Source organism: Pseudophryne corroboree, chromosome 7 (assembly GCF_028390025.1).
Source record: "Pseudophryne corroboree isolate aPseCor3 chromosome 7, aPseCor3.hap2, whole genome shotgun sequence".
Taxonomy (NCBI): Eukaryota; Metazoa; Chordata; class Amphibia; order Anura; family Myobatrachidae; genus Pseudophryne; species Pseudophryne corroboree.
The window spans coordinates 377,175,218-377,202,032 of record NC_086450.1 but is presented as its reverse complement, the minus strand read 5'-3'; the positions used below and the strand labels follow the sequence as shown (position 1 = coordinate 377,202,032).

Sequence of the window (26,815 nt, the reverse complement as noted above, 5' to 3'; positions counted from 1 at the left end):
GGAATCATCAGAATTGCCAGTGACATGGCCTGCAGGACTATTGGCATTCCTGGGGAAGGAGGAAATTGACACTGAGGGAGTTGGTGGGGTGGTTTGCGTGAGCTTGGTTACAAGAGGAAGGGATTTACTGGTCAGTGGACTGCTTCCGCTGTCGGCCAAAGTTTTTGAACTTGTCACTGACTTATTATGAATGCGCTGCAGGTGACGTATAAGGGAGGATGTTCCGAGGTGGTTAACGTCCTTACCCCTACTTATTACAGCTTGACAAAGGGAACACACGGCTTGACAAATGTTGTCCGCATTTCTGGTGAAATACTTCCACACCGAAGAGCTGATTTTTTTGGTATTTTCACCAGGCATGTCAACGGCCATATTCCTCCCACGGACAACAGGTGTCTCCCCGGGTGCCTGACTTAAACAAACCACCTCACCATCAGAATCCTCCTGGTCAATTTCCTCCCCAGCGCCAGCAACACCCATATCCTCCTCATCCTGGTGTACTTCAACACTGACATCTTCAATCTGACTATCAGGAACTGGACTGCGGGTGCTCCTTCCAGCACTTGCAGGGGGCGTGCAAATGGTGGAAGGCGCATGCTCTTCACGTCCAGTGTTGGGAAGGTCAGGCATCGCAACCGACACAATTGGACTCTCCTTGTGGATTTGGGATTTCGAAGAACGCACAGTTCTTTGCTGTGCTTTTTCCAGCTTGAGTCTTTTCATTTTTCTAGCGAGAGGCTGAGTGCTTCCATCCTCATGTGAAGCTGAACCACTAGCCATGAACATAGGCCAGGGCCTCAGCCGTTCCTTGCCACTCCGTGTGGTAAATGGCATATTGGCAAGTTTACGCTTCTCCTCCGACAATTTTATTTTAGGTTTTGGAGTCCTTTTTTTACTGATATTTGGTGTTTTGGATTTGACATGCTCTGTACTATGACATTGGGCATCGGCCTTGGCAGACGACGTTGCTGGCATTTCATCGTCTCGGCCATGACTAGTGGCAGCAGCTTCAGCACGAGGTGGAAGTGGATCTTGATCTTTCCCTAATTTTGGAACCTCAACATTTTTGTTCTCCATATTTTAATAGGCACAACTAAAAGGCACCTCAGGTAAACAATGGAGATGGATGGATACTAGTATACAATTATGGATGGACTGCCGAGTGCCGACACAGAGGTAGCTACAGCCGTGGACTACCGTACTGTACTGTGTCTGCTGCTAATATAGACTGGTTGATAAAGAGATGTAGTATGTATGTATAAAGAAGAAAGAAAAAAAAACCACGGGTAGGTGGTATACAATTATGGACGGACTGCCGAGTGCCGACACAGAGGTAGCTACAGCCGTGGACTACCGTACTGTGTCTGCTGCTAATATAGACTGGTTGATAAAGAGATGTAGTATGTATGTATAAAGAAGAAAGAAAAAAAAACCACGGGTAGGTGGTATACAATTATGGACGGACTGCCGAGTGCCGACACAGAGGTAGCTACAGCCGTGGACTACCGTACTGTGTCTGCTGCTAATATAGACTGGTTGATAATGAGATGTAGTATGTATGTATAAAGAAGAAAGAAAAAAAAACCACGGGTAGGTGGTATACAATTATGGACGGACTGCCGAGTGCCGACACAGAGGTAGCTACAGCCGTGGACTACCGTACTGTACTGTGTCTGCTGCTAATATAGACTGGTTGATAATGAGATGTAGTATGTATAAAGAAGAAAGAAAAAAAAACCACGGGTAGGTGGTATACAATTATGGACGGACTGCCGAGTGCCGACACAGAGGTAGCTACAGCCGTGGACTACCGTACTGTACTGTGTCTGCTGCTAATATAGACTGGATGATAATGAGATGTAGTATGTATAAAGAAGAAAGAAAAAAAAAAACACGGGTAGGTGGTATACAATTATGGACGGACTGCCGAGTGCCGACACAGAGGTAGCTACAGCCGTGGACTACCGTACTGTACTGTGTCTGCTGCTAATATAGACTGGATGATAATGAGATGTAGTATGTATAAAGAAGAAAGAAAAAAAAACCACGGGTAGGTGGTATACAATTATGGACGGACTGCCGAGTGCCGACACAGAGGTAGGTACAGCCGTGGACTATTGTACTGTACTGTGTCTGCTGCTAATATAGACTGGATGATAATGAGATGTAGTATGTATAAAGAAGAAGAAAAAAAAAACACGGGTAGGTGGTATACAATTATGGATGGACTGCCGAGTGCCGACACAGAGGTAGCTACAGCCGTGGACTATTGTACTGTACTGTGTCTGCTGCTAATATAGACTGGATGATAATGAGATGTAGTATGTATAAAGAAGAAAGAAAAAAAAACCACGGGTAGGCGGTATACAATTATGGATGGACTGCCGAGTGCCGACACAGAGGTAGCTACAGCCGTGGACTACCGTACTGTACTGTGTCTGCTGCTAATATAGACTGGATGATAATGAGATGTAGTATGTATAAAGAAGAAAGAAAAAACAAACCACGGGTAGGTGGTATACAATTATGGATGGACTGCCGAGTGCCGACACAGAGGTAGCTACAGCCGTGGACTACCGTACTGTGTCTGCTGCTAATATAGACTGGTTGATAATGAGATGTAGTATGTATAAAGAAGAAAGAAAAAAAAAACCACGGGTAGGTGGTATACAATTATGGACGGACTGCCTAGTGCCGACACAGGGGTAGCTACAGCCGTGGACTACCGTACTGTACTGTGTCTGCTGCTAATATAGACTGGATGATAATGAGATGTAGTATGTATAAAGAAGAAAGAAAAAAAAAACCACGGGTAGGTGGTATACAATTATGGATGGACTGCCGAGTGCCGACACAGAGGTAGCTACAGCCGTGAACTACCGTACTGTGTCTGCTGCGACTGGATGATAAATAATGATATAAAAAATATATATATATCACTACTGCAGCCGGACAGGTATATATTATATAATGACGGACCTGCTGGACACTGTCTGTCAGCAGAATGAGTTTTTTATTTTATAGAATAAAAAAACACCACACAAGTCACACGACGTGTGTTTAACTTTTACAGGCAGACATTCACAATACAATATAGTATACTATATACTGGTGGTCAGGTCACTGGTCAGTCACACTGGCAGTGGCACTCCTGCAGAAAAAAAGTGTGCACTGTTTAATTTTTTAATATGTACTCCTGGCTCCTGCTATAACCTAACTGCTCCCCAGTCTCCCCCACAATTAAGCTGTGTGAGCACAGTCAGATATTATACATAGATGATGCAGCAGCACACTGGGCTGAGCACAGATATGGTATGTGACTGAGTCACTGTGTATCGTTTTTTCAGGCAGAGAACGGATTATATTAAATAATATAAAACTGCACTGGTGGTCACTGGTCAGTCACTAGTATAACTAACTAATACTATCAGCAAAATTCTGCACTCTCTGTCTGAGTACTCCTCCTAAGCTCCAGTAAATGAAGTGTCACTGTCTCACTCTGTCACTAGTATAACTAACTAATACTATCAGCAAAATTCTGCACTCTCTGTCTGAGTACTCCTCCTAAGCTCCAGTAAATGAAGTGTCACTGTCTCACTCTCACTCTCCTATCTATTTCTTCTCTAAACGGAGAGGACGCCAGCCACGTCCTCTCACTATCAATCTCAATGCACGTGTAAAATGGCGGCGACGCGCGGCTCCTTATATAGAATCCGAGTCTCGCGATAGAATCCGAGCCTCGCGAGAATCCGACAGCGTCATGATGACGTTCGGGCGCGCTCGGGTTATCCGAGCAAGGCGGGAAGATCCGAGTCGCTCGGATCCGTGTAAAAAAAGCTGAAGTTCGGGGGGGTTCGGATTCCGAGGAACCGAACCCACTCATCTCTAGTGGGCGCACCAAAAAAAAGAAAAAGAGGTGCACAGCCACCCCAGTCAGCCTGAGGCTGCTATTAAGATATAAAGTAAGATTAATTAACATAAAAAAAATAATAACACAATAACATTTTAAACAGTTTAAAAACAGTGAGCTAGTTGCTTAATGTTTATAGCTCTTTTTGCAGAGTTTATTGATCTCTTTATCCTGGGTTCCTTCAGTGCAGCTTCAAGAAACGTGCTGGGTGGCCGACAGGTACTAAGCTAATACCCCTTTCATACCGCCATCTTTGAACACGGGTTATTGCACTAGAGCGTGCATAACCGTGTTGCTGTGCGGTCTGAAAGGGCCCAGTTGTAATAATCCAGGTATTCCAACTCGGGTTGCGAGCAGGGTTGACCACTAGATCATTCCGGATACCACAAAATACACTCTGCAAAAAGAGCTATAAACAGTAAGAAACTAGCTCACTGTTTTTAAACTTTTTAAATGTATGTTACTAGAGCCGATTCAATTGTCTTTTGCTCCCCTGCTGAGGGTCTTTAGCGATGGGTGTCTATCGGAGTTATTCAATTGCTGCTTCGATCAGGCGTCCATTACTGGTTAAGGCCGCTGTCAGCTGCGGTATTAGCCACGCAAAGCAGCTAAACCCATCTAAAACGCTTGAATGAGCGACCAAAGCGCCCAAACTACGGACTTCTTAACACATTTTTCTTAAACCTCCTCAGAATGCAATAAAAAATGTGTGTGACGCAGCTAATGGAGGTCTATCAGTGCAACACTCAAATAGCTCCGATAGACGCCCATTCCCTGAAATGGCCAGCAGGTGGTGCGCGCCACAACCGAATCGACCCCATTGTGTTCAAACGCACACTGTCGCATTTTACAAGCGCTCTGTTTCACACAGTACATGTGTATATATATATATATATATATATATATATATATATTTATTAGTGATGTGCACCGGAAATTTTTCGGGTTTTGTGTTTTGGTTTTGGATTCGGTTACGCGGCCGTGTTTTGGATTCGGACGTGTTTTGGCAAAACCTCCCTGAAATTTTTTTGTCGGATTCGGGTGTGTTTTGGATTCGGGTGTTTTTTTACAAAAAACCCTCAAAAACAGCTTAAATCATAGAATTTGGGGGTCATTTTGATCCCATAGTATTATTAACCTCAATAACCATAATTTTCACTCATTTTCAGTCTATTCTGAACAACTCACACCTCACAATATTATTTTTAGTCCTAAAATTTGCACCGAGGTCGCTGGATGGCTAAGCTAAGCGACACAAGTGGCCGACACAAACACCTGGCCCATCTAGGAGTGGCACTGCAGTGTCAGACAGGATGGCACTTCAAAAAAATTGTCCCCAAACAGCACATGATGCAAAGAAAAAAAGAGGTGCACCAAGGTCGCTGTGTGACTAAGCTAAGCGACACAAGTGGCCGACACAAACACCTGGCCCATCTAGGAGTGGCACTGCAGTGTCAGGCAGGATGGCACTTCAAAAATTTGTCCCCAAACAGCACATGATGCAAATAAAAAAAAGAGGCGCACCAAGGTCGCTGTGTGAGCAAGCTAAGCAACACAAGTGGCCGACACAAACACCTGGCTCATCTAGGAGTGGCACTGCAGTGTCAGACAGGATGGCACTTCAAAAAAATTGTCCCCAAACAGCACATGATGCATGGAAAAAAAGAGGCGCACCAAGGTCGCTGTGTGACTAAGCTAAGCGACACAAGTGGCCGACACAAACACCTGGCCCATCTAGGAGTGGCACTGCAGTGTCAGACAGGATGGCACTTCAAAAAAATTGTCCCCAAACAGCACATGATGCAAAGAAAAAAAGAGGCGCACCAAGGTCGCTGTGTGACTAAGCTAAGCGACACAAGTGGCCGACACAAACACCTGGCCCATCTAGGAGTGGCACTGCAGTGTCAGGCAGGATGGCACTTCAAAAATTTGTCCCCAAACAGCACATGATGCAAATAAAAAAAGAGGCGCACCAAGGTCGCTGTGTGAGCAAGCTAAGCAACACAAGTGGCCGACACAAACACCTGGCTCATCTAGGAGTGGCACTGCAGTGTCAGACAGGATGGCACTTCAAAAAAATTGTCCCCAAACAGCACATGATGCAAAGAAAAAAAGAGGCGCACCAAGGTCGCTGTGTGACTAAGCTAAGCGACACAAGTGGCCGACACAAACACCTGGCCCATCTAGGAGTGGCACTGCAGTGTCAGACAGGATGGCACTTCAAAAAAATTGTCCCCAAACAGCACATGATGCAAAGAAAAAAAGAGGTGCACCAAGGTCGCTGTGTGACTAAGCTAAGCGACACAAGTGGCCGACACAAACACCTGGCCCATCTAGGAGTGGCACTGCAGTGTCAGACAGGATGGCACTTCAAAAAAATTGTCCCCAAACAGCACATGATGCAAAGAAAAAAAGAGGTGCACCAAGGTCGCTGTGTGACTAAGCTAAGCGACCCAAGTGGCCGACACAAACACCTGGCCCATCTAGGAGTGGCACTGCAGTTTTCTAGCGAGAGGATGAGTGCTTCCATCCTCATGTAAATCTGAACCACTAGCCATGAACATAGGCCAGGGCCTCAGCCGTTCCTTGCCACTCCGTGCCGTAAATGGCATATTGGCAAGTTTACGCTTCTCATCAGACGCTTTCAATTTTGATTTTTGAGTCATTTTACTGAACTTTTGTTTTTTGAATTTTACATGCTCTCTACTATGACATTGGGCATCGGCCTTGGCAGACGACGTTGATGGCATTTCATCGTCTCGGCCATGACTAGTGGAAGCAGCTTCAGCACGAGGTGGAAGTGGATCTTGATCTTTCCCTATTTTAACCTCCACATTTTTGTTCTCCATTTTTTAACGTGTGGAATTACATGCCAGTATCAATAGCAATGGCCTACTACTATATATAATGCGCACAACTGAAATGCACCACAGGTATGGATGGATAGTATACTTGACGACACAGAGGTAGGTAGAGCAGTGGCCTTCCGTACCGTACTGCTATATATACTGGTGGTCACTGTCAGCAAAACTCTGCACTGTACGCCTCCTATATAATATACTGGTGGTCCCCAGTCCCCACAATAAAGCAGTGTGAGCACAGATATATGCAGCACACTGAGCACAGATATGGAGTGTTTTTCAGGCAGACAACGTATACTGGTGGTCACTGGTCAGCAAAACTCTGCACTGTACTCCTCCTATATAATATACTGGTGGTCCCCAGTGCCCACAATAAAGCAGTGTGAGCACAGATATATGCAGCACACTGAGCACAGATATGGAGTGTTTTTCAGGCAGACAACGTATACTGGTGGTCACTGGTCAGCAAAACTCTGCACTGTACTCCTCCTATATAATACAGCTGCTCCCCAGTCCCCACAATTAAGCAGTGTGAGCACAGATATATGCAGCACACTGAGCATAGATATGGAGTGTTTTTCAGGCAGACAACGTATACTGGTGGTCACTGGTCAGCAAAACTCTGCACTGTATTCCTCCTATATAATATACTGGTGGTCCCCAGTGCCCACAATAAAGCAGTGTGAGCACAGATATATGCAGCACACTGAGCACAGATATGGAGTGTTTTTCAGGCAGACAACGTATACTGGTGGTCACTGTCAGCAAAACTCTGCACTGTACTCCTCCTATATAATAAAGCTGCTCCCCAGTCCCCACAATTAAGGAATAAGCACAAATATTATTAATAAACGGAGAGGACGCCAGCCACGTCCTCTCCCTAACATTTCCAATGCACGAGTGAAAATGGCGGCGACGCGTGGCTGCTTATATAGAATCCGAATCTCGCGAGAATCCGACAGCGGGATGATGACGTTCGGGCGCGCTCGGGTTAACCAAGCCATACGGGAGAATCCGAGTATGCCTCGGACCCGTGTAAAATGGGTGAAGTTCGGGGGGGTTCGGTTTCCGAGGAACCGAACCCACTCATCACTAATATATATATATATATATATATATTTATATATACACACACACACACACACAAAATTCTACTGACTGTTTATATGTATGCTTATATGTAATAAATTGCTCTTAGGGGGTAATTCCAAGTTGATCGCAGCATCAAATTTTTTAGCAGTTGGGCAAAACCATTTGCACTGTAGGTGTGGCAGATATAACATTTGCAGAGAGAGTTAGATTTGGGTGGGGTGTGTTCAATCTGCAATCTAATTTGCAGTGTAAAAATAAAGCAGCCAGTATTTACCCTGCACAGAAATAAAATAACCCACCCAAATCTAACTCTCTTTGCAAATGTTATATCTGCCCCCCCCTGCAGTGCACATGGTTTTGCCCAATTGCTAACTTTCTTGCTGCTGCGATCAACTCAGAATTACCCCCTTAATTCATACCCAATGCTAAACACATCTCCTATATATTAGCCCAGATCTGTGACTCTGTGACTCATTTCGTAACGCTGGGCGTGGCTAGGAGCTCTCATTGGGTTAACGGCAGGTCTATCACACCCAGCCCACAGTTGATTGGGCGAGAAATGCTCTCCCACACAGTTTACATCCAATGGGAACCTCTGTCTTTTGGCTGCTGTGTGTTCTTTGCAGCCGAGAGGAGTCACACATATGTCTAGGTCTAATGCCATAGCATTATTAGATGGTCCTGTGAAATTATATTTATATATAACCAGATGATGCAGCCTCACTCTGAGCTGTTATATTATTACAGTACAGCCTTGCGCCCTGCAAACTCCCCTCAGGGTGACGGGGATGGAGCGGGAAACGGTGTTGGTGCGGCTCTAGGGCGGTATGCAGGTGTGGTCAGTCGGTGCACCGGCCTGTTACCCCGGGCAGGGAGGGGGCACCTGCGTCACCGGTCGGGCCCCGTGCCGTGTGTCACCAGCAGCAGCACGGTGTATGTGCGCACTAAGCACTGTGCAGCACTGTGTGTGAGGGGGCCACATCACGTGACGCAGTGGAGTGAGGGGACTGGTCGGCCCCTGGCAGCAGCGGCAGTGGCGGCAGCAGCTCCCGGGCGACTCTCCCTAAGCACAGCCTCAGTCTCTTAGTTCCTCTTCCTCCGTCCTGTCTGTGAGAACCATGGCCAGGCCCCTCGCATCCTGGGAGATTGAGGAATGAGATTGTGCCACCATGATTGAACGTAGGGTGTCCTCCCCCTGCACCGTGCCCCCCCCCCCCTCAGGCCCTGAATGCAACCCCCATCCCCTTCATTCATCCCTGCAGCCCCCTCCATTCATTTCACATTCTGCATTAATGAGGTCAACCCAATCTCTCAGCCCTGGAGGACACCCACAGCCCTGTGCCCTAAGGGGGGTAATCTTCCATGCTGGGGAAACCCCCATGCCCTGTGCCAGTGTGCAGCAACCGCCCTGGCGGCACATCCGGGGTGCTCCTGGCCAGCTTCTTCTCCATCACTGCACATCCGTCCACACTATTTTTTAGTGTATTTCAAAATGTCACATTCTCCCCCCTAAATGCTATGATTCAGGGATACGGGAGGTTAATAGGGATGGGTGCGTTGGGGTAATGACCCCCTACCCCTTAAAAAGGTCAGTTTTTGGCCACAATCCCAGCCTTGATTCCAAAAGGATTATTATTCCCCGCGAACATTTAGCCAGTCTGCCTTTGGGATGTGGCGAAAGGTCGATTTGCAGCGTTATCCCATGTTGCACCAGTGTCAGGCTCTGGACCCCCCCCCCACATGCGGCACCCCCGCACCCACACCCGCGGCAACCCTGCACCCGCCCGTCTTTCACATGCTGCATTCCTGCAACCACCCCATCCGTGGCACCCCCACAATCACCCCTCCTTCACTCGCGGCACCCGCCCCTACCCCACCCGTGGTGGCTCATGACTCCCTCCCCCACCCGCGGCACCCCCGCACCCGCCCCTCCCACAACCGCGACACCCCTGCAACCGCCCCTCCCCCACCCGCAGTACCCCCGGACCCCATCTGCATCTCACCCGTGCCCGCCACTCCCCCAACCACAGCACCCTACTAGGTGATTCATACTGCCCTGCGTGTGGTGTTCACGCCGTCGGAAGGGGCTACGACCCCTTAACCATCGCACGCTTTTTGTCTGTGCAATATTTAACCAATCACAAATTTATCTTTGGAGGTAATACTCCATATAATACAAATATTGCACACGCCAAGGGCGTGCAAGGGATAAGGGGGCATAGCTCCTTACGACTGTGTGAAGAGCGCCTGTAGGGCGCGATGAATCACCTAGTTATACATATATTCATTACCTGTCAAATCATTAACTATCGCCTGCGATGACTAAACATGTGCATTCATGCATTGCTAAATACAGACAAAATACAACCATCATATTTTCACTCAACAGAGAAAATACTAAAATACAATATAACAAATGGTCTACATACAAAGTTTCAATTAACATCACTATAAAAGTTAAGAAGGATACACATGTTACATCAACACTTACATGGTGTGAAGAGCGCCCATAGGGCGTGATGAATCACCTAGTATATATATATATATATATATATATATATCACAGTGATATAATCATTAAAATCAGAGAGACCCTCACCACAATATATAATGTGATTTTCAGAAAATGATTTGGATACTTGTTGATATTATTTAAGAGGGGTGGGGTGCCTTGCCCAAGGTGACAGAAATCCTAGTTTCGGCCCTGCCTAGAATATGCCATTGGTTGGAAGCAGCACATTAATGACTGTTTGATAGCTACCAAACATTGGGGAGGATTCAGTAAGGATTGCTTATGGGATCCTTACTGCATTTCCCCAATGGCCCCTCTGTCTGCATCGTGGACGCAGTTTCCTTGGCCTCGCAATGCCACCCTGCAACAGCAAGTCTGAGTAAGCCCAGGCTTATTCAGTCTGCCGTCACAGATGCGGTCGCATATGCAGGGAGGAGGGGATATGCACCTCCTCCTGTGTTTGCATTGCTAAGGACTGCAAGCACAAACAGCTTTGCAATTGAAATCCTTAGTGAATCACCCCCAGTGTCCACCAGAAAATGTTGGTTCTTTACAAATGAATAATTTAAAAAATAAAGACAATAATCTTGACAATAAATGTAAATGTTTATTTATAATGTTGTCTTTTATGGAGGGCAGAGGAGGGTTTGTCAATTGTATGACCCCCTGCATTTCTATAATTTGGAGAATGGTGTTTTATCTGCCTTTATTGGTTAGCTGGAGTTCTTTTATAACTGCTAATTGCAAAGAAAAACATTTTTCAGCTAATATACTGAGGATATCATTACGTATTTTACACTTAATAGTTTATGTGCCCTAATAGATTCATTATTACGTAGATATACATTTAAAAAATATGTATTAATTATGAAATAATCATATAGAAAATCAACACTAATTCTAGAAATTCTCCAAATAGTATAGTATAGTACAGTATAATAAAAGTGGCTCTTACCATCAGTTTTGATTCACCAGCTAGCTGGGTGTTTTCTTCCATCACTCTGCTTATTTGTTTAAATTTTGCATCATCAAGCTCAAACCTTTTCCCAAAAATAATAGAGCAGATTACATTGGCCACCACACTGTTCAGTATAATGTGGCTATCAAATGGTTTGTCTAAAACAAGCAAACAGAAAGAAATAGAAGACTGGATGAATGTACTCCAGTAAAATAGTGTAATACAATCAATGGGCTCGATTCAATTTTGCGTGGATTGAATAGCGCTGGGAATTAGCTCCCGTCTAAAGTGCCCGGAGCAATGCTGTTTCCGCCACGATAAGAGCAGAAATCAGCATCGCGCCAACACTTTTGACAAATTTCTGCTCACACTTTCGTAGAGTGTCACAGCGCGCTGAATTGAATAGCACTGGGAGCTAATTTCCACTCCTATCGAAAGATTCTAGACAATACCATACAAACATATTTCCAATATCTCATCTCTACTAAAGCTTCTAACCTAAGTGACTTTTAACTACATTAAAATCTCTTGTTACCCCTTCCACACCAAACTCACTGGATGCTGTCAGTACTTAAATCCCTCTTCACAACTCAGATATAGGAGCAGGCTCCGGACACGGCTGTTATAGTTTGTTCAATTCAAATTAAGGTTTTGGATTGGGAATAGGGTGGCCAATCCCGGGATCAGGATCAGTGGGATTTAGGCCAAAAGTCGCCCGGGATTTCGGGATCAGGCGGCCCATTGTTTCTTTTAATGCCGGGCAGCGTTAAGCGCCCTCAGGAGGTTTAGACACTGCCCGGCTCCCTCCTCCCGACTACCCCTACACAGTATGATGTGATGTCAGGGGTGACCTGCTCAGCCAGCCACCTGTCACCAACCTCATGGACCTCACCGAAGGAAGGAACCCACTTCCAGGTTTCATGATACCCGGGTTTGAAAAAATGTCCCAGGATTGGCCACCCTAATTGGGAAAGATAGCTATATAAGCACTTTTGGATTTGTAGTCAGACACTCTTTGCCTTGATAAAGATCCCAGTAGGGATAGAAACGCATCGGCAGGATATACGAGGAGGATGCTGTAAGGAGGACATTGCCAGAGGGGAGTAGAGCACCAGTAAGCTGACCCGGGACACTGCTGGGTGAATATCACCTCTCACACACCCATTTGAACTGTCTAACCACCAGTTCCTTTCATTCTGGTACTTATTTCCATACAGTCACCTCTATTCACTACACTGAGTGCTATTTGTGTTAATTGTAATGTGTGTCATTTGTTCAGTGTGTCTTTGTTTCAACATTAAAAAACGTGTTGTGCATTGTGTTTTTTTTTTGTTTTTTTTGTTGCTTTTTTGCATGAAATGGGACACTGACGAGACACTACTGAAAACCACTTGAGACAATGGGGGTCATTCCGAGTTAATCGCTAGCTGCCGTTGTTCGCAGCGCAGTGATCGGGCTAAAAATCGGCATTTCTGCACATGCGTATGCTCCGCAATGCGCGCGCGCGACGTAGGGGTACAAAGCCCATTATGGTTGTGCACAGGTTCTAGCGAAGTTTTCAGTTGCACTGGCGGCCGCAAGAAGATTTACAGGAAGGGGGTGTTTCTGGGTGTCAACTGACTGTTTTCAGGGAGTGTTAACAAAAACGCAGGAGTGACTGAAAAAACGCAGGCGTGGCTGGGCGTTCGCTGGGTGGGTGTATGACGTCAAATCCGGACACGAATAGGCTGAAGTGATTGCAAGCGCTGAGTAGGTTCAGAGCTACTCAGAAACTGCACAAACTGTTTTTGCAGAGCTCGGCTGCACATGCGTTCACACTTCTGCTAAGCTAAAATACACTTCCCAGTGGGCGGCGGCATAGCGTTTGCATGGCTGCTATAACTAGCTAGCGAGCGATCAACTCGGAATGACCCCCAATATATGTGGAATACTTTGAAATGGAACTGTGGACATTGGACAGAAAGTACTGCATTTCATAAAGGACATTGATCTCATGTATTTGGAAAGTAACTTTTAATTGTTAGCGGCGGCGAAGGGGTCATCCACTTCAATTTTCTTTCCTAGAGATCTAGAGGTGAGGCCGCACTAATTTTATTATTTTTATTGATAAGCCCTCATTTGAGGACAGCCAATGTAATAGAATAATAACGAAAAAGCCAATAACTATGAATGTATTTTTTTATTATGTATACATATGTACTAAGTAGGACAGCTTACAGGGGCAGTATGTGCATGTCCTACCCATTTACACTCCATTCAAGATGGTATATGGTACAGTACAGTAGAAATATTTAGCAGTTACTGGTACCAACACAAGCTCCCATGTGCCGCCCTAGGCGCGTGCCTAATGGGAAATTCACCACTGCCACTTCAAAGACAGACTGAGAAGATCTGATGGTCTTCCTCAACCTGCTCAATTCCTTCCATGAACCCTCTGACACTTCTTCTTCATTTGATCATACAATGAAGTATCTTACCTTCTTTTATCTACTCTGCTACCTTTCCTTTTAATCCTGTACCCTCACAAATCAGTTAAACTCCATCTGTAATCTCTCTTTCTCTCATATACACTCTCTCTCTCTCTCTCTCTCTCTCTCTCTCTCTCTCTCACTCTCACTTTGAATCTTTCCATCGAGTGATTACTCCTATTCAGAAAAAATTACACAATTCTTACACAAATTTTCTCTCTGAAATTACTGTCCTGTCTCTAAGCTCCTTTGCCATCTCATACAGCTGATAGAACCCACTTCAGTCTGGCTTTCATTCCCAACAGTCCACTGACTAAGATCGTGAATAATTAGGTCAATACAACTGTTAGTCTAAAGTTTTATATTCACTAATTCTCCTGGACATCTGAAGAATGTGACACTCAATATTTCATGTTTCTCTTACGTCCTAGAGGATGCTGGGGACTCCGTAAGGACCATGGGGTATAGATGGGCTCCGCAGGAGATAGGGCACCTAAAAAGAACTTTGACTATGGGTGTGCACTGGCTCCTCCCTCTATGCCCCTCCTCCAGACCTCAGTTAGATCTTGTGCCCAGAGGAGAATGGGTGCACTGCAGAGAGCTCTCCAGAGTTTTCTGTGGAAAAATTTTGTTAGGTTTTTTATTTTCAGGGAGTCCTGTTGGCAACAGGCTCCCTGCATCGTGGGACCGAGGAGAGAGAAGCAGAGCTGGCTTGTCAAGTTGGGCACTGCTTCTAAGGCTACTGGACACCATTAGCTCCAGAGGGAGTCGGAACACAGGTCTCACCTGGGGTTCGTCCCGGAGCCGCGCCGCCGTCCTCCTCACAGATGCCGAAGATAGAAGCCGGATAGAGAAGGCAGAAGACATCTTAGGCGGCAGAAGACATCAGATCTTCATGAGGTAAGGCGCGCAGCGGTAAGCTGCGCGCCATTGCTCCCAGTCACACACACACAGAGCAGCACTGAAGGGTGCAGGGCGCAGGGGGGGGGCGCCCTGGGCAGCAGTAAACCTCACATTTTGGCACAAATACAGTTGGATTAGACTGCGGAGGCAGTAAATCTATGATCCCCTGCCATTTTATTGATAAATCACTGGGACCGAAGCCTGCCGTCGGGTGGGCGGGGCCTGATCCTCAGCACTAACCAGAGCCATTTTCTCCACAGAAGCTGCATGAGGAAAACGCTGGTTTCCTGGTCTCTCCCCTGCTGAACACACAGGCTGGAAAAAAAGAGGAGGGGGGCACATTAGCGATGCAGTGAGCGGGAATTGGCATAATATATATAAAAAAGCGCTATCTGGACATATTTTTTCCAGTGTTTTTAAGCGCTGGTGTGTGCTGGCATACTCTTTCTCTGTCTCTCCTTAGGACCTGGTTGGGGTTTTGTCCCCTTATAGGTTAATCCCTGTGTGTGGGGGGTGTCGGTACGTGTGTGTCGACATGTCTGAGGCGGAAGGCTTCCCCAAGGAGGAGGTGGAGCAAATGAGTGGTGTGTCCCCGTCGGTTGTACCGACTCCAGATTGGATGGACATGTGGCATATGTTGAATGCAAGTGTGGCATCTTTACATAAAAGGCTTGATAAGGCTGGTTTAGGGGGGACATCAGGGGGTCCATCCTAAGACTGGACCGACTCACAGGGCCCGTCGGGGTCTCAAAAGCGTCCCTTAACACAAGACACTACTACCGACATGGATTCTGATTCCAGTGTCGACTATGACAAAGTAAAATTGCACCCTAGGGTGACTAAAACCATTCAGTGTATGATTGTGGCAATAAGGGATGTGTTGCATATTGAGGATGAACCCTTGGTCCCCGACACAAGGGTACACATGTTTAAGGAAAAGAAACAGATTATTAACTTTCCCACATCTCATGAATTAAATGAATTCTTTGGAAAAGCTTGGGAGACTCCGGATAAGAGACCGCAGATCCCCAAAATAATTTATATGGCATACCCTTCCCTAAGCAGGACAGGGAGATTTGGGAATCACCCCCCACTGTGGACAAGGCCCTGACGCGCTTGTCCAAGAAAGTGGCGCTACCGTCTCCTGACACAGCGGCCCTTAAGGACCCTGCAGATCGCAGGCAAGAAACTACCTTAAAGTGTATTTATTCTCATACGGGTGCTGTGTTAAGACCGACAATTGCGTCGGCATGGGTGTGTAGCGCAATTGCAGCTTGGACAGATGAGCTGACAGATCAATTTGATAATATGGATAAGGATACTATATTCCTAACTCTAGCCCATATTAAAGACGCAGTCTTATTTATGAGGGATGCTCAAAGGGACATTGGATTGCTAGCTTCTAGGGCCAATGCCATGTCTATCTCAGCGAGAAGATCCTTATGGACTCGCCAATGGACGGGTGATGCGGATTCCAAGAAACATATGGAAGTACTACCCTATAAGGGGGATGTATTGTTTGGGGATGGGCTGACGGACCTGGTTTCCACAGCTACAGCAGGTAAATCAAATTTTTTTACCATATATTCCCCAACAGCAAAAGAAAGTAACACCCTATCAGATGCAGTCCTTTCGGTCGCACAAGTCCAAAAGAGGTCGGGGATCCTCTTTCCTCGCCAGAGGTAAGGGCAGAGGCAAGAGAGCACCTGCTTCGATAGGTGCCCAGGAACAAAAGTCCTCGCCGGCTGCTCCAAAACCCACAGCATGACGCTGGGGCTCCCCTGAGGGAGTCCGCACCGGTGGGGGCACGTCTTCGACTTTTCAGTCAGGTCTGGGTCAGTTCGGACCTGAATCCCTGGGTGTTGAAAATAGTTTCCCAGGGTTACAAATTGGAATTCGAGGAGGTGCCCACGCGCCGATTTTTCAAATCGGCCCTACCAGCTTCCACATCGGAAAGGGATGTAGTGTTAGCTGCAATTCAAACGCAGTGTATACAGCAAGTGATAATCAAGGTTCCCCTGCACCAGCAGGGAAAAGGTTACTATTCAACCCTATTTGTGGTCCCGAAACCGGACGGTTCGGTCAGATCTATTTTGAATCTGAAATCCCTAAACCTGTACATAAAAAGATTCAAATTCAAAATGGAATCTCTCAGAGCGATAATAGCCAACATGGAGGAGGGGGAGTTTATGGTGTCTCTGGACATAAAGGATGCGTACCTTCATGTCCCCATATATGCCCCCCATCAGGAATACCTGAGATTCGCTGTACAGGATTGTCATTACCAATTTCAGACGTTGCCGTTTGGACTCTCCACGGCCCCGAGGATTTTCACCAAGATAATGGTGGAAATGATGGTGGTCCTGCGCAAGCATGGAGTCACAATTATCCCATACTTGGACGATCTCCTGATAAAAGCGAGATCAAGGGAGAAATTGCTGAGCAGTGTGGCGCTCTCTCTGAGAGTGCTCCAGCAACACGGTTGGATTCTAAATCTACCGAAGTCACAGTTGATTCCGACAACTCGACTACCGTTCCTAGGTATGATACTGGATACGGAACAAATGAAGGTCTTCCTCCCAATAGAGAAAGCCCAAGACATCCAGAACATGGTCAGAGACCTGCTAAAACCGAAAAGGGTGTCAGTTCCCCAACGAGTTCTGGGGAAAATGGTAGCGGCCTACAAGGCCATTCCCTTCGGAAGGTTCCATGCAAGGACTTTTCAATGGGACCTTCTGGACAAGTGGTCCGGGTCCCATCTGCACTTACATCGGAAAATAACTCTGTCCCTAGGGACAAGAGTGTCCCTCCTGTGGTGGTTGCAAAGTGCTCACCTCCTGGAGGGTCGCAGGTTCGGAATTCAGGATTGGATCCTGGTTACCACGGACGCGAGCCTCCGAGGATGGGGAGCGGTCACACAGGGAAAGACTTTTTAGGGTCTTTGGTCAGACCAGGAGTCCTGTCTACACATCAATGTGTTGGAACTAAGGGCCATTTACAACGGCCTTCGACAAGCGGGGAGTTTTCTTCAAAACCTACCGGTTCTGATTCAATCAGACAATGTCACAGCAGTGGCTCATGTGAACCGCCAAGGCGGGACAAGAAGCAGAGTCGCGATGGCGGAAGCCACAAGGATCCTTCGCTGGGCGGAAAATCATGTAAGCGCTCTGTCGGCTGTCTTAATTCCGGGAGTGGACAACTGGGAAGCAGACTCCCTCAGCAGACACGATCTCCATCCAGGAGAGTGGGGACTTCATCAAGAAGTCTTTGCAGACATAACACGTCTTTGGGGAACTCCTCAAATAGACATGATGGCGTCACGCCTCAACAAAAAACTTTGGAGGTATTGCGCCAGGTCTCGGGACCCTCCAGCAGTAGCAGTAGACGCACTGGTAACACCGTGGGTGTTCGACTCGGTCTACGTGTTTCCTCCTCTTCCTCTCATCACGAAAGTGTTGAGGATCATAAGACGATGAAGAGTACAGACGATACTCGTTGTCCCAGACTGGCCTCGAAGGGCCTGGTACTCGGATCTACAAGAGATGCTCACAGGAGATCCCTGGCCTCTTCCTCTGAGGGAAGACCTGTTGCAGCAGGGGCCCTGTGTATTTCAAGACTTACCGCGGTTACGTTTGACTGCATGGCGGTTGAACGCCGAATCCTAGCAAAAAAGGGGATTCCGGAAGAGGTCATCCCTACTTTAATAAAGGCTAGGAAGGAGGTGACGGTAAAACATTATCACCGTATCTGGTGAAAGTATGTGTCTTGGTGTGAGACCAAGAATGCACCTACGGAAGATTTTCATCTGGGTCGTCTTCTCCACTTCCTACAGACAGGAGTGGATATGGGCCTGAAATTAGGCTCGGTTAAGGTACAGATTTCGGCCCTCTCGATTTTCTTTCAGAAGGAGTTGGCTTCTCTTCCTGAAGTCCAGACGTTTGTAAAGGGACTGCTGCACATCCAGCCCCCTTTTGTGCCTCCAGTGGCACCATGGGACCTGAACGTGGTGTTGCAGTTCCTAAAATCACACTGGTTTGAACCGCTTAACAAGGTTGAGTTGAAATTTCTTACCTGGAAGGTGGTCATGTTGTTGGCCTTAGCATCAGCAAGGCGAGTGTCAGAATTGGCGGCTTTGTCACACAAGAGCCCCTACTTGATTTTTCATGTGGATCGAGCTGAACTGAGGACACGTCCGCAATTTTTGCCTAAAGTGGTTTCTTCGTTCCATATGAATCAACCTATTGTGGTGCCTGTGGCTACAGGTGACCTGGAGGATTCCAGATCCCTGGACGTAGTCAGGGCCTTAAAAATTTATGTAGCCAGGACGGCTAGAATTAGGAAAACAGAGGCTCTGTTTGTCCTGTATGCGGCCAATAAGATTGGCGCTCCTGCTTCGAAGCAGACTATTGCTCGCTGGATCTGTAATACGATTCAGCAGGCTCACTCTACGGCTGGATTGCCGGTACCAAATTCGGTTAAGGCCCATTCCACTAGGAAGGTGGGCTCTTCTTGGGCGGCTGCCCGAGGCGTCTCGGCATTACAACTTTGCCGAGCGGTGACTTGGTCGGGGTCAAACACTTTTGCTAAATTCTACAAGTTTGATACCCTGGCTGATGAGGACCTAGCGTTTGCTCAGTCGGTGCTGCAGAGTCATACGCACTCTCCCGCCCGATTGGATGCTTTGGTATAAACCCCATGGTCCTTACGGAGTTCCCAGCATCCTCTAGGACGTAAGAGAAAATAAGATTTTAAACCTACCGGTAAATCTATTTCTCCTAGTCCGTAGAGGATGCTGGGCGCCCGTCCCAGTGCGGAAACTCTGCAAGACTTGTATATAGTTGTTGCTTACATAAGAGTTATGTTACAGTTGACATCGGTCTTGGACCGTTACTGTCGTTTTGCTCATACTGTTAACTGGTTATGTATGTTCCAGGTTACATGGTATGATTGGTGTGGGCTGGTATGAATCTTGCCCTTGGATTGCTAAATCCTGCCTTGTATTGTCCATCTCCTCTGGGCACAGTTCTCTAACTGAGGTCTGGAGGAGGGGCATAGGGGGAGGAGCCAGTGCACACCCATAGTCAAAGTTCTTTTTAGGTGCCCTATCTCCAGCGGAGCCCGTCTATACCCCATGGTCCTTACGGAGTCCCCAGCATCCTCTACGGACTAGGAGAAATAGATTTACCGGTAGGTTTAAAATCTTATTTTTTCTGAAATGTCACCTTGGATGTCATCTCGCAAACTCAATCTTTCAAAAACAAAGTTAATAATATTTCCACCGGCCACTAGTAGTTATTACCTAATTCTGTTGACAAAACAACAATAGCTCTGAAGCTCACTGCATTGGTGTCATCCTTGTCCTTGTACTGTCCTTTGGGGATCACATGCAATCTGTGTCCAAATTGTATTACGAACATCTAAGAAAAAGATCCAGGACACACCCATATCTAACACTTTCCATCCTGCATTGGTTATTGCAATAGTGTCCTTACTGGTCTTCACCTAGTCAGAATGTTACCCCTGCAATCTATTTTGAATGCAGTGGCTAGACTTATCTTCCATGTAAAACATTATTGTTCTGCTGTTCCTCTTGGCCAGTTCTTACATAGATTGCCTGGATTTTTCTGAATTCAATATAAAATACTTCTACTTACATATAAGACTATCCTTCAAACTACAACAAAACACATCTCTTCGCCTATCTTGCTTATCCAAATTTGGTTTAGGAGGGGGTGAGTATATGGTACTGTAAAGGTGTTGTCATCCAAAATACATCCTCTCCTGACCACTAAATAACCGCATATGCACCTGTTTGGCTGCTCAATCATAATGCATAAAATTAACTAATGAGGATGATACCCGGCAGCTGAATCTGTTTGGCTGAATGCAGTCTGCCCCATTTATGCATCCCTGCCAACTAATACATTTTCCCCTCCAGGACAGCTCATGGGAGGGAGATGAAAATGATGGATTGTGGTGGTGAGCCTGGGCACTTTCCATCATTAGACCCTACCTCTCACAGTATAGTGCTGAGGATTTCAGGTCTGTGAAGAGAAAATAGGAGGGCTAAGATGGTGCTATACTCTGTGAATTGTGTCATCTCACCACATGTCCTGCCCATTTCATTAGGAAGTAGATGGGATTTAGGCAGGGGCGTAACTAAGGGGGGTCGAGCAGGGCACGTGCCCTGGGCGCCGTAGCAGGCCCAGCAGAAGGGGCGCTGCCGGCCAGGGCATCATGCTCACCTGCCCGTTACCATAGCACTGCTGCCGCCCATTACCATAGCGCTGCTGCATAATGCGCCGCACGCGCCGGCGCACTATGCAGCTCACTGCCTCCGTCCTGTGTGTGCTGCTGCTGGGAGCGTGACCGCAGTGACAGCATCATGCTCCCGGAGCTGTACAGGCAAGCGGGCTCGGCTCACTCCTCTTCACTTCAGGGGGATAGGCAGAGAGAAATGGAGATTGACGGGGATAAGCAGAGTTGCGCAGCGGCTGATCCAGGATTCCAGGACAGTATAAGTCTGAAGAGTCTGTCCTGGACTCCTGGATCAGCCACTGCGCAACTCTGCCTATCCCCGTCAATCTCCCGCGTCTCCTCCTCCTGCCTCCTGCGTCTCCTCCTCCCGCTTATCTTATATCCCCCCATGGCCACCTAATGTTTTGCTGGGCTGCGGGTCTAGAAGCCTTTGAGCACTGCAAATACCGGAAAGCCCAGCTTGTGACACCACGGAGCTGCCTCCCCACCTGAAGGTACTGTCTGTATGTGTCACTGCTCTCCAGTGCACTTCTCAACTGCTGAAATCTCTCCCCCCCATATGCCTCTTCTTCCTCATTCCCCTCTCTTCCAAGCCACCCTTCTCTCTCCCTCCTAATGCCCCATCTCTCTTCATGCCTCCTTTCTCTCTGTATGCCTCTCTCTCTCCATGTTCCCTTGCTATCTCCCCCTATGTCCCCCCTCTAGAATACCATGTCCTAGAATGTGAATTTTGGTTCATACTGTATCCTAGAATGTGAATTTTGGTTCATACCATGTGCTATAATGTGAATTTCTTCTCATTCAGTGTGCTATAATGTGAATTTCGGCTCATTCAGTGTGCTACAATGTGAATTTCTTCTCATTCAGTGTGCTATAATGTGAATTTTGGCTCATTCTGTGTGCTACAGTGTGAAATTCAGCTCATTCAGTGTGCTATAATGTGAATTTCGGCTCATTCAGTGTGCTATAATGTGAATTTCGGCTCATACCGTGTGCTACAATGTGAATTTCGGCTCATTCAGTGTGCTACAATGTGAATTTCGGCTCATTCAGTGTGCTATAATGTGAATTTCGGCTCATTCAGTGTGCTATAATGTGAATTTCGGCTCATTCAGTGTGCTATAATGTGAATTTTGGCTCATTCAGTGTGCTATAATGTGAATTTCGGCTCATACCGTGTGCTACAATGTGAATTTCGGCTCATTCAGTGTGCTACAATGTGAATTTCGGCTCATTCAGTGTGCTATAATGTGAATTTCGGCTCATTCAGTGTGCTACAATGTGAATTTCGGCTCATTCAGTGTGCTACAATGTGAATTTTGGCTCATTCAGTGTGCTATAATGTGAATTTCGGCTCATACCGTGTGCTACAATGTGAATTTCGGCTCATTCAGTGTGCTACAATGTGAATTTCGGCTCATACCGTGTGCTACAATGTGAATTTCTTCTCATTCAGTGTGCTATAATGTGAACTTCGGCTCATTCGGTGTGCTATAATGTGAATTTCGGCTCATTCAGTGTGCTATAATGTGAATTTCTACTCATTCAGTGTGCTATAATGTGAATTTTCGGCTCATTCAGTGTACTACAATGTGAATTTCTTCTCATTCAGTGTGCTATAATGTGAATTTCTGCTCATTCAGTGTGCTATAATGTGAATTTCGGCTCATTCAGTGTTCTAGAATGTGAATTTCTTCTCATTCAGTGTGCTACAATGTGAATTTCGGCTCATTCAGTGTGCTATAATGTGAATTTCGTCTGATTCAGTGTGCTACAATGTGAATTTCTTCTCATTCAGTGTGCTACAATGTGAATTTCGGCTCATTCAATGTGCTATAATGTGAATTTAGGCTCATTCAGTGTGCTATAATGTGAATTTCGGCTCATTCAGTGTGCAACAATGTGAATTTCGGTTCATACCTTGTGCTACAGTGTGAATTTCGGCTCATTCAGTGTGCTATAATGTGAATTTTGGCTGATTCAGTGTGCTACAATGCGAATTTTGGCTCATTCAGTGTGCTACAATATGAAATTCGGCTCATTCAGTGTGCTATAATGTGAATTTCGACTCATACCTTGTGCTACAATGTGAATTCCGGATCATTCAGTGTGCTATAATGTGAATTTTGGCTCATTCAGTGTGTTAGAATGTGAATTTTGGCTCATTCAGTGTGCTATAATGTGAATTTCGGCTCATTCAGTGTGCTAGAATGTGAATTTCTTCTCATTTAGTGTGCTACAATGTGAATTTTGGCTCATTCATTGTGCTATAATGTGAATTTCGTCTCATTCAGTGTGCTATAATGTGAATTTTGGCTCATTCAGTGTGCTATAATGTGAATTTCAGCTCATACCGTGTGCTACAATGTGAATTTCGACTCATTCAGTGTGCTATAATGTGAATTTCAGCTTATTCATTGTGCTACAATGTGAATTTCGGCTCATTCAGTGTGCTACAATGTGAATTTCGGCTCATTCAGTGTGCTATAATGTGAATTTCGGCTCATACCGTGTGCTGCAATGTGAATTTCGGATCATTCAGTGTGCTACAATGTAAATTTTCGGCTCATTCAGTGTGTTAGAATGTGAATTTTGGCTCATTCGGTGTGCTATAATGTGAATTTCGGCTCATTCAGTGTGCTATAATGTGAATTTCGGCTCATTCAGAGTGCTATAATGTGAATTTCTTCTCATTCAGTGTGCTACAATGTGAATTTCGGCTCATTCAGTGTGCTACAATGTGAATTTTGGCTCATTCAGTGTGCTATAATGGGAATTTCTTATCATTCAGTGTGCTATAATGGGAATTTCGGCTCATTCAGTGTGCTATAATGTGAATTTCTACTCATTCAGTGTGCTATAATGTGGATTTCGGCTCATTCAGTGTACTATAATGTGAATTTCTTCTCATTCAGTGTGCTATAATGTGAATTTCGGCTCATTCAGTGAGCTATAATGTGAATTTCGGCTCATTCAGTGTTCTAGAATGTGAATTTCTTCTCATTCAGTGTGCTACAATGTGAATTTCGGCTCATTCAGTGTGCTATAATGTGAATTTCGGCTCATTCAGTGTGCTACAATGTGAATTTCTTCTCATTCAGTGTGCTACAATGTGAATTTCGGCTCATTCAATGTGCTATAATGTGAATTTCGGCTCATTCAGTGTGCTATAATGTGAATTTTGACTCATTCAGTGTGCTATAATGTGAATTTCGGCTCATACCGTGTGCTACAATGTGAATTTCGGCTCATACGGTGTGCTAAAATGTGAATTTCGGCTCATTCAGTGTGCTATAATGTGAATTTTGGCTGATTCAGTGTGCTACAATGAGAATTTCGGCTCATTCAGTGTGCTACAATATGAATTTCGGCTCATTCAGTGTGCTATAATGTGAATTTCGACTCATACCGTGTGCTACAATCTGAATTTCGGCTCATTCAGTGTGCTACAATATGAATTTTGGCTTATTCAGTGTGTTAGAATGTGAATTTTGGCTCATTCAGTGTGCTAAAATGTGAATTTCGGCTCATTCAGTGTGCTAGAATGTGAATTTCTTCTCATTTAGTGTGCTACAATGTGAATTTCTTCTCATTCAGTGTGCTATAGTGTGAACTTCGGCTCATTCGGTCTGCTATAGTGTGAATTTCGGCTCATTCAGCGTGCTATAATGTGAATTTCTACTCATTCAGTGTGCTATAATGTGAATTTTCGGCTCATTCAGTGTGCTACAATGTGAATTTCTTCTCATTCAGTGTGCTATAATGTGAATTTCTGCTCATTCAGTGTGCTATAATGTGAATTTCGGCTCATTCAGTGTTCTAGAATGTGAATTTCTTCTCATTCAGTGTGCTACAATGTGAATTCCGGCTCATTCAGTGTGCTATAATGTGAATTTAGTCTCATTCAGTGTGCTACAATGTGAATTTCTTCTCATTCAGTGTGCTACAATGTGAATTTCGGCTTATTCAATGTGCTATAATGTGAATTTCGGCTCATTCAGTGTGCTATAATGTGAATTTCGGCTCATTCAGTGTGCTACAATGTGAATTTCGGCTCATACCGTGTGCTACAGTGTGAATTTCGGCTCATTCAGTGTGCTATAATGTGAATTTTGCTGTTGCAGTGTGCTACAATGCGAATTTTGGCTCATTCAGTGTGCTACAATATGAATTTCGGCTCATTCAGTGTGCTATAATGTGAATTTCAACACATACCTTGTGCTACAATGTGAATTCCGGATCATTCAGTGTGCTATAATGTGAATTTTGGCTCATTCAGTGTGTTAGAATGTGAATTTTGGCTCATTCAGTGTGCTATAATGTGAATTTCGGATCATTCAGTGTGCTAGAATGTGAATTTCTTCTCATTTAGTGTGCTACAATGTGAATTTCGGCTCATTCATTGTGCTATAATGTGAATTTCGTCTCATTCAGTGTGCTATAATGTGAATTTTGGCTCATTCAGTGTGCTATAATGTGAATTTCAGCTCATACCGTGTGCTACAATGTGAATTTCGGCTCATACCATGTGCTACAATGTGAATTTCGGCTCATTCAGTGCGCTATAATGTGAATTTCGGCTTATTCATTGTGCTACAATGTGAATTTCGTCTCATTCAGTGTGCTACAATGTGAATTTCGGCTCATTCAGTGTGCTATAATGTGAATTTCGGCTCATACCGTGTGCTGCAATGTGAATTTCGGCTCATTCAGTGTGCTACAATGTAAATTTCGGCTCATTCAGTGTGTTAGAATGTGAATTTTGTCTCATTCAGTGTGCTATAATGTGAATTTCGGCTCATTCAGTGTGCTATAATGTGAATTTCGGCTCATTCAGAGTGCTATGATGTGAATTTCTTCTCATTCAGTGTGCTACAATGTGAATTTCGGCTCATTCAGTGTGCTACAATGTGAATTTTGGCTCATTCAGTGTGCTATAATGGGAATTTCTTCTCATTCAGTGTGCTATAATGTGAATTTCGGCTCATTCAGTGTGCTATAATGTGAATTTCTACTAATTCAGTGTGCTATAATGTGGATTTCGGCTCATTCAGTGTACTACAATGTGAATTTCTTCTCATTCAGTGTGCTATAATGTGAATTTCTGCTCATTCAGTGTGCTACAATGTGAATTTCGGCTCATTCAGTGTGCTATAATGTGAATTTCGGCTCATTCAGTGTGCTACAATGTGAATTTCTTCTCATTCAGTGTGCTACAATGTGAATTTCGGCTCATTCAATGTGCTATAATGTGAATTTCGGCTCATTCAGTGTGCTATAATGTGAATTTTGGCTCATTCAGTGTGCTATAATGTGAATTTCGGCTCATGCCGTGTGCTACAATGTGAATTTCGGCTCATACGGTGTGCTAAAATGTGAATTTCGGCTCATTCAGTGTGCTATAATGTGAATTTTGGCTGATTCAGTGTGCTACAATGCGAATTTCGGCTCATTCAGTGTGCTACAATATGAATTTTGGCTCATTCAGTGTGCTATAATGTGAATTTCGACTCATACCGTGTGCTACAATGTGAATTTCGGCTCATTCAGTGTGCTACAATGTGAATTTCGGCTTATTCAGTGTGTTAGAATGTGAATTTTGGCTCATTCAGTGTGCTATAATGTGAATTTCGGCTCATTCAGTGTGCTAGAATGTGAATTTCTTCTCATTTAGTGTGCTACAATGTGAATATCGGCTCATTCAGTGTGCTATAATGTGAATTTCGGCTCATTCAGTGTGCTAGAATGTGAATTTCTTCTCATTTAGTGTGCTACAATGTGAATATCGGCTCATTCAGTGTGCTAGAATGTGAATTTCTTCTCATTTAGTGTGCTACAATGTGAATTTCTTCT

The 26,815-nt window shown here is 45.3% G+C and overlaps 1 protein-coding gene across 1 annotated transcript in view; it reads right to left on the bottom strand.

Annotated features, from left to right (window-relative positions):
• LOC134945332 (cytochrome P450 2K1-like) overlaps positions 1-26,815 on the bottom strand; it is a 182,350-nt gene that overhangs the window by 73,847 nt on the left and 81,688 nt on the right. The window contains exon 4 of the mRNA XM_063934536.1: positions 11,331-11,491. Coding sequence (XP_063790606.1) covers positions 11,331-11,491 — 161 coding nt within the window. The remainder of the gene's footprint in view (positions 1-11,330; positions 11,492-26,815) is intronic.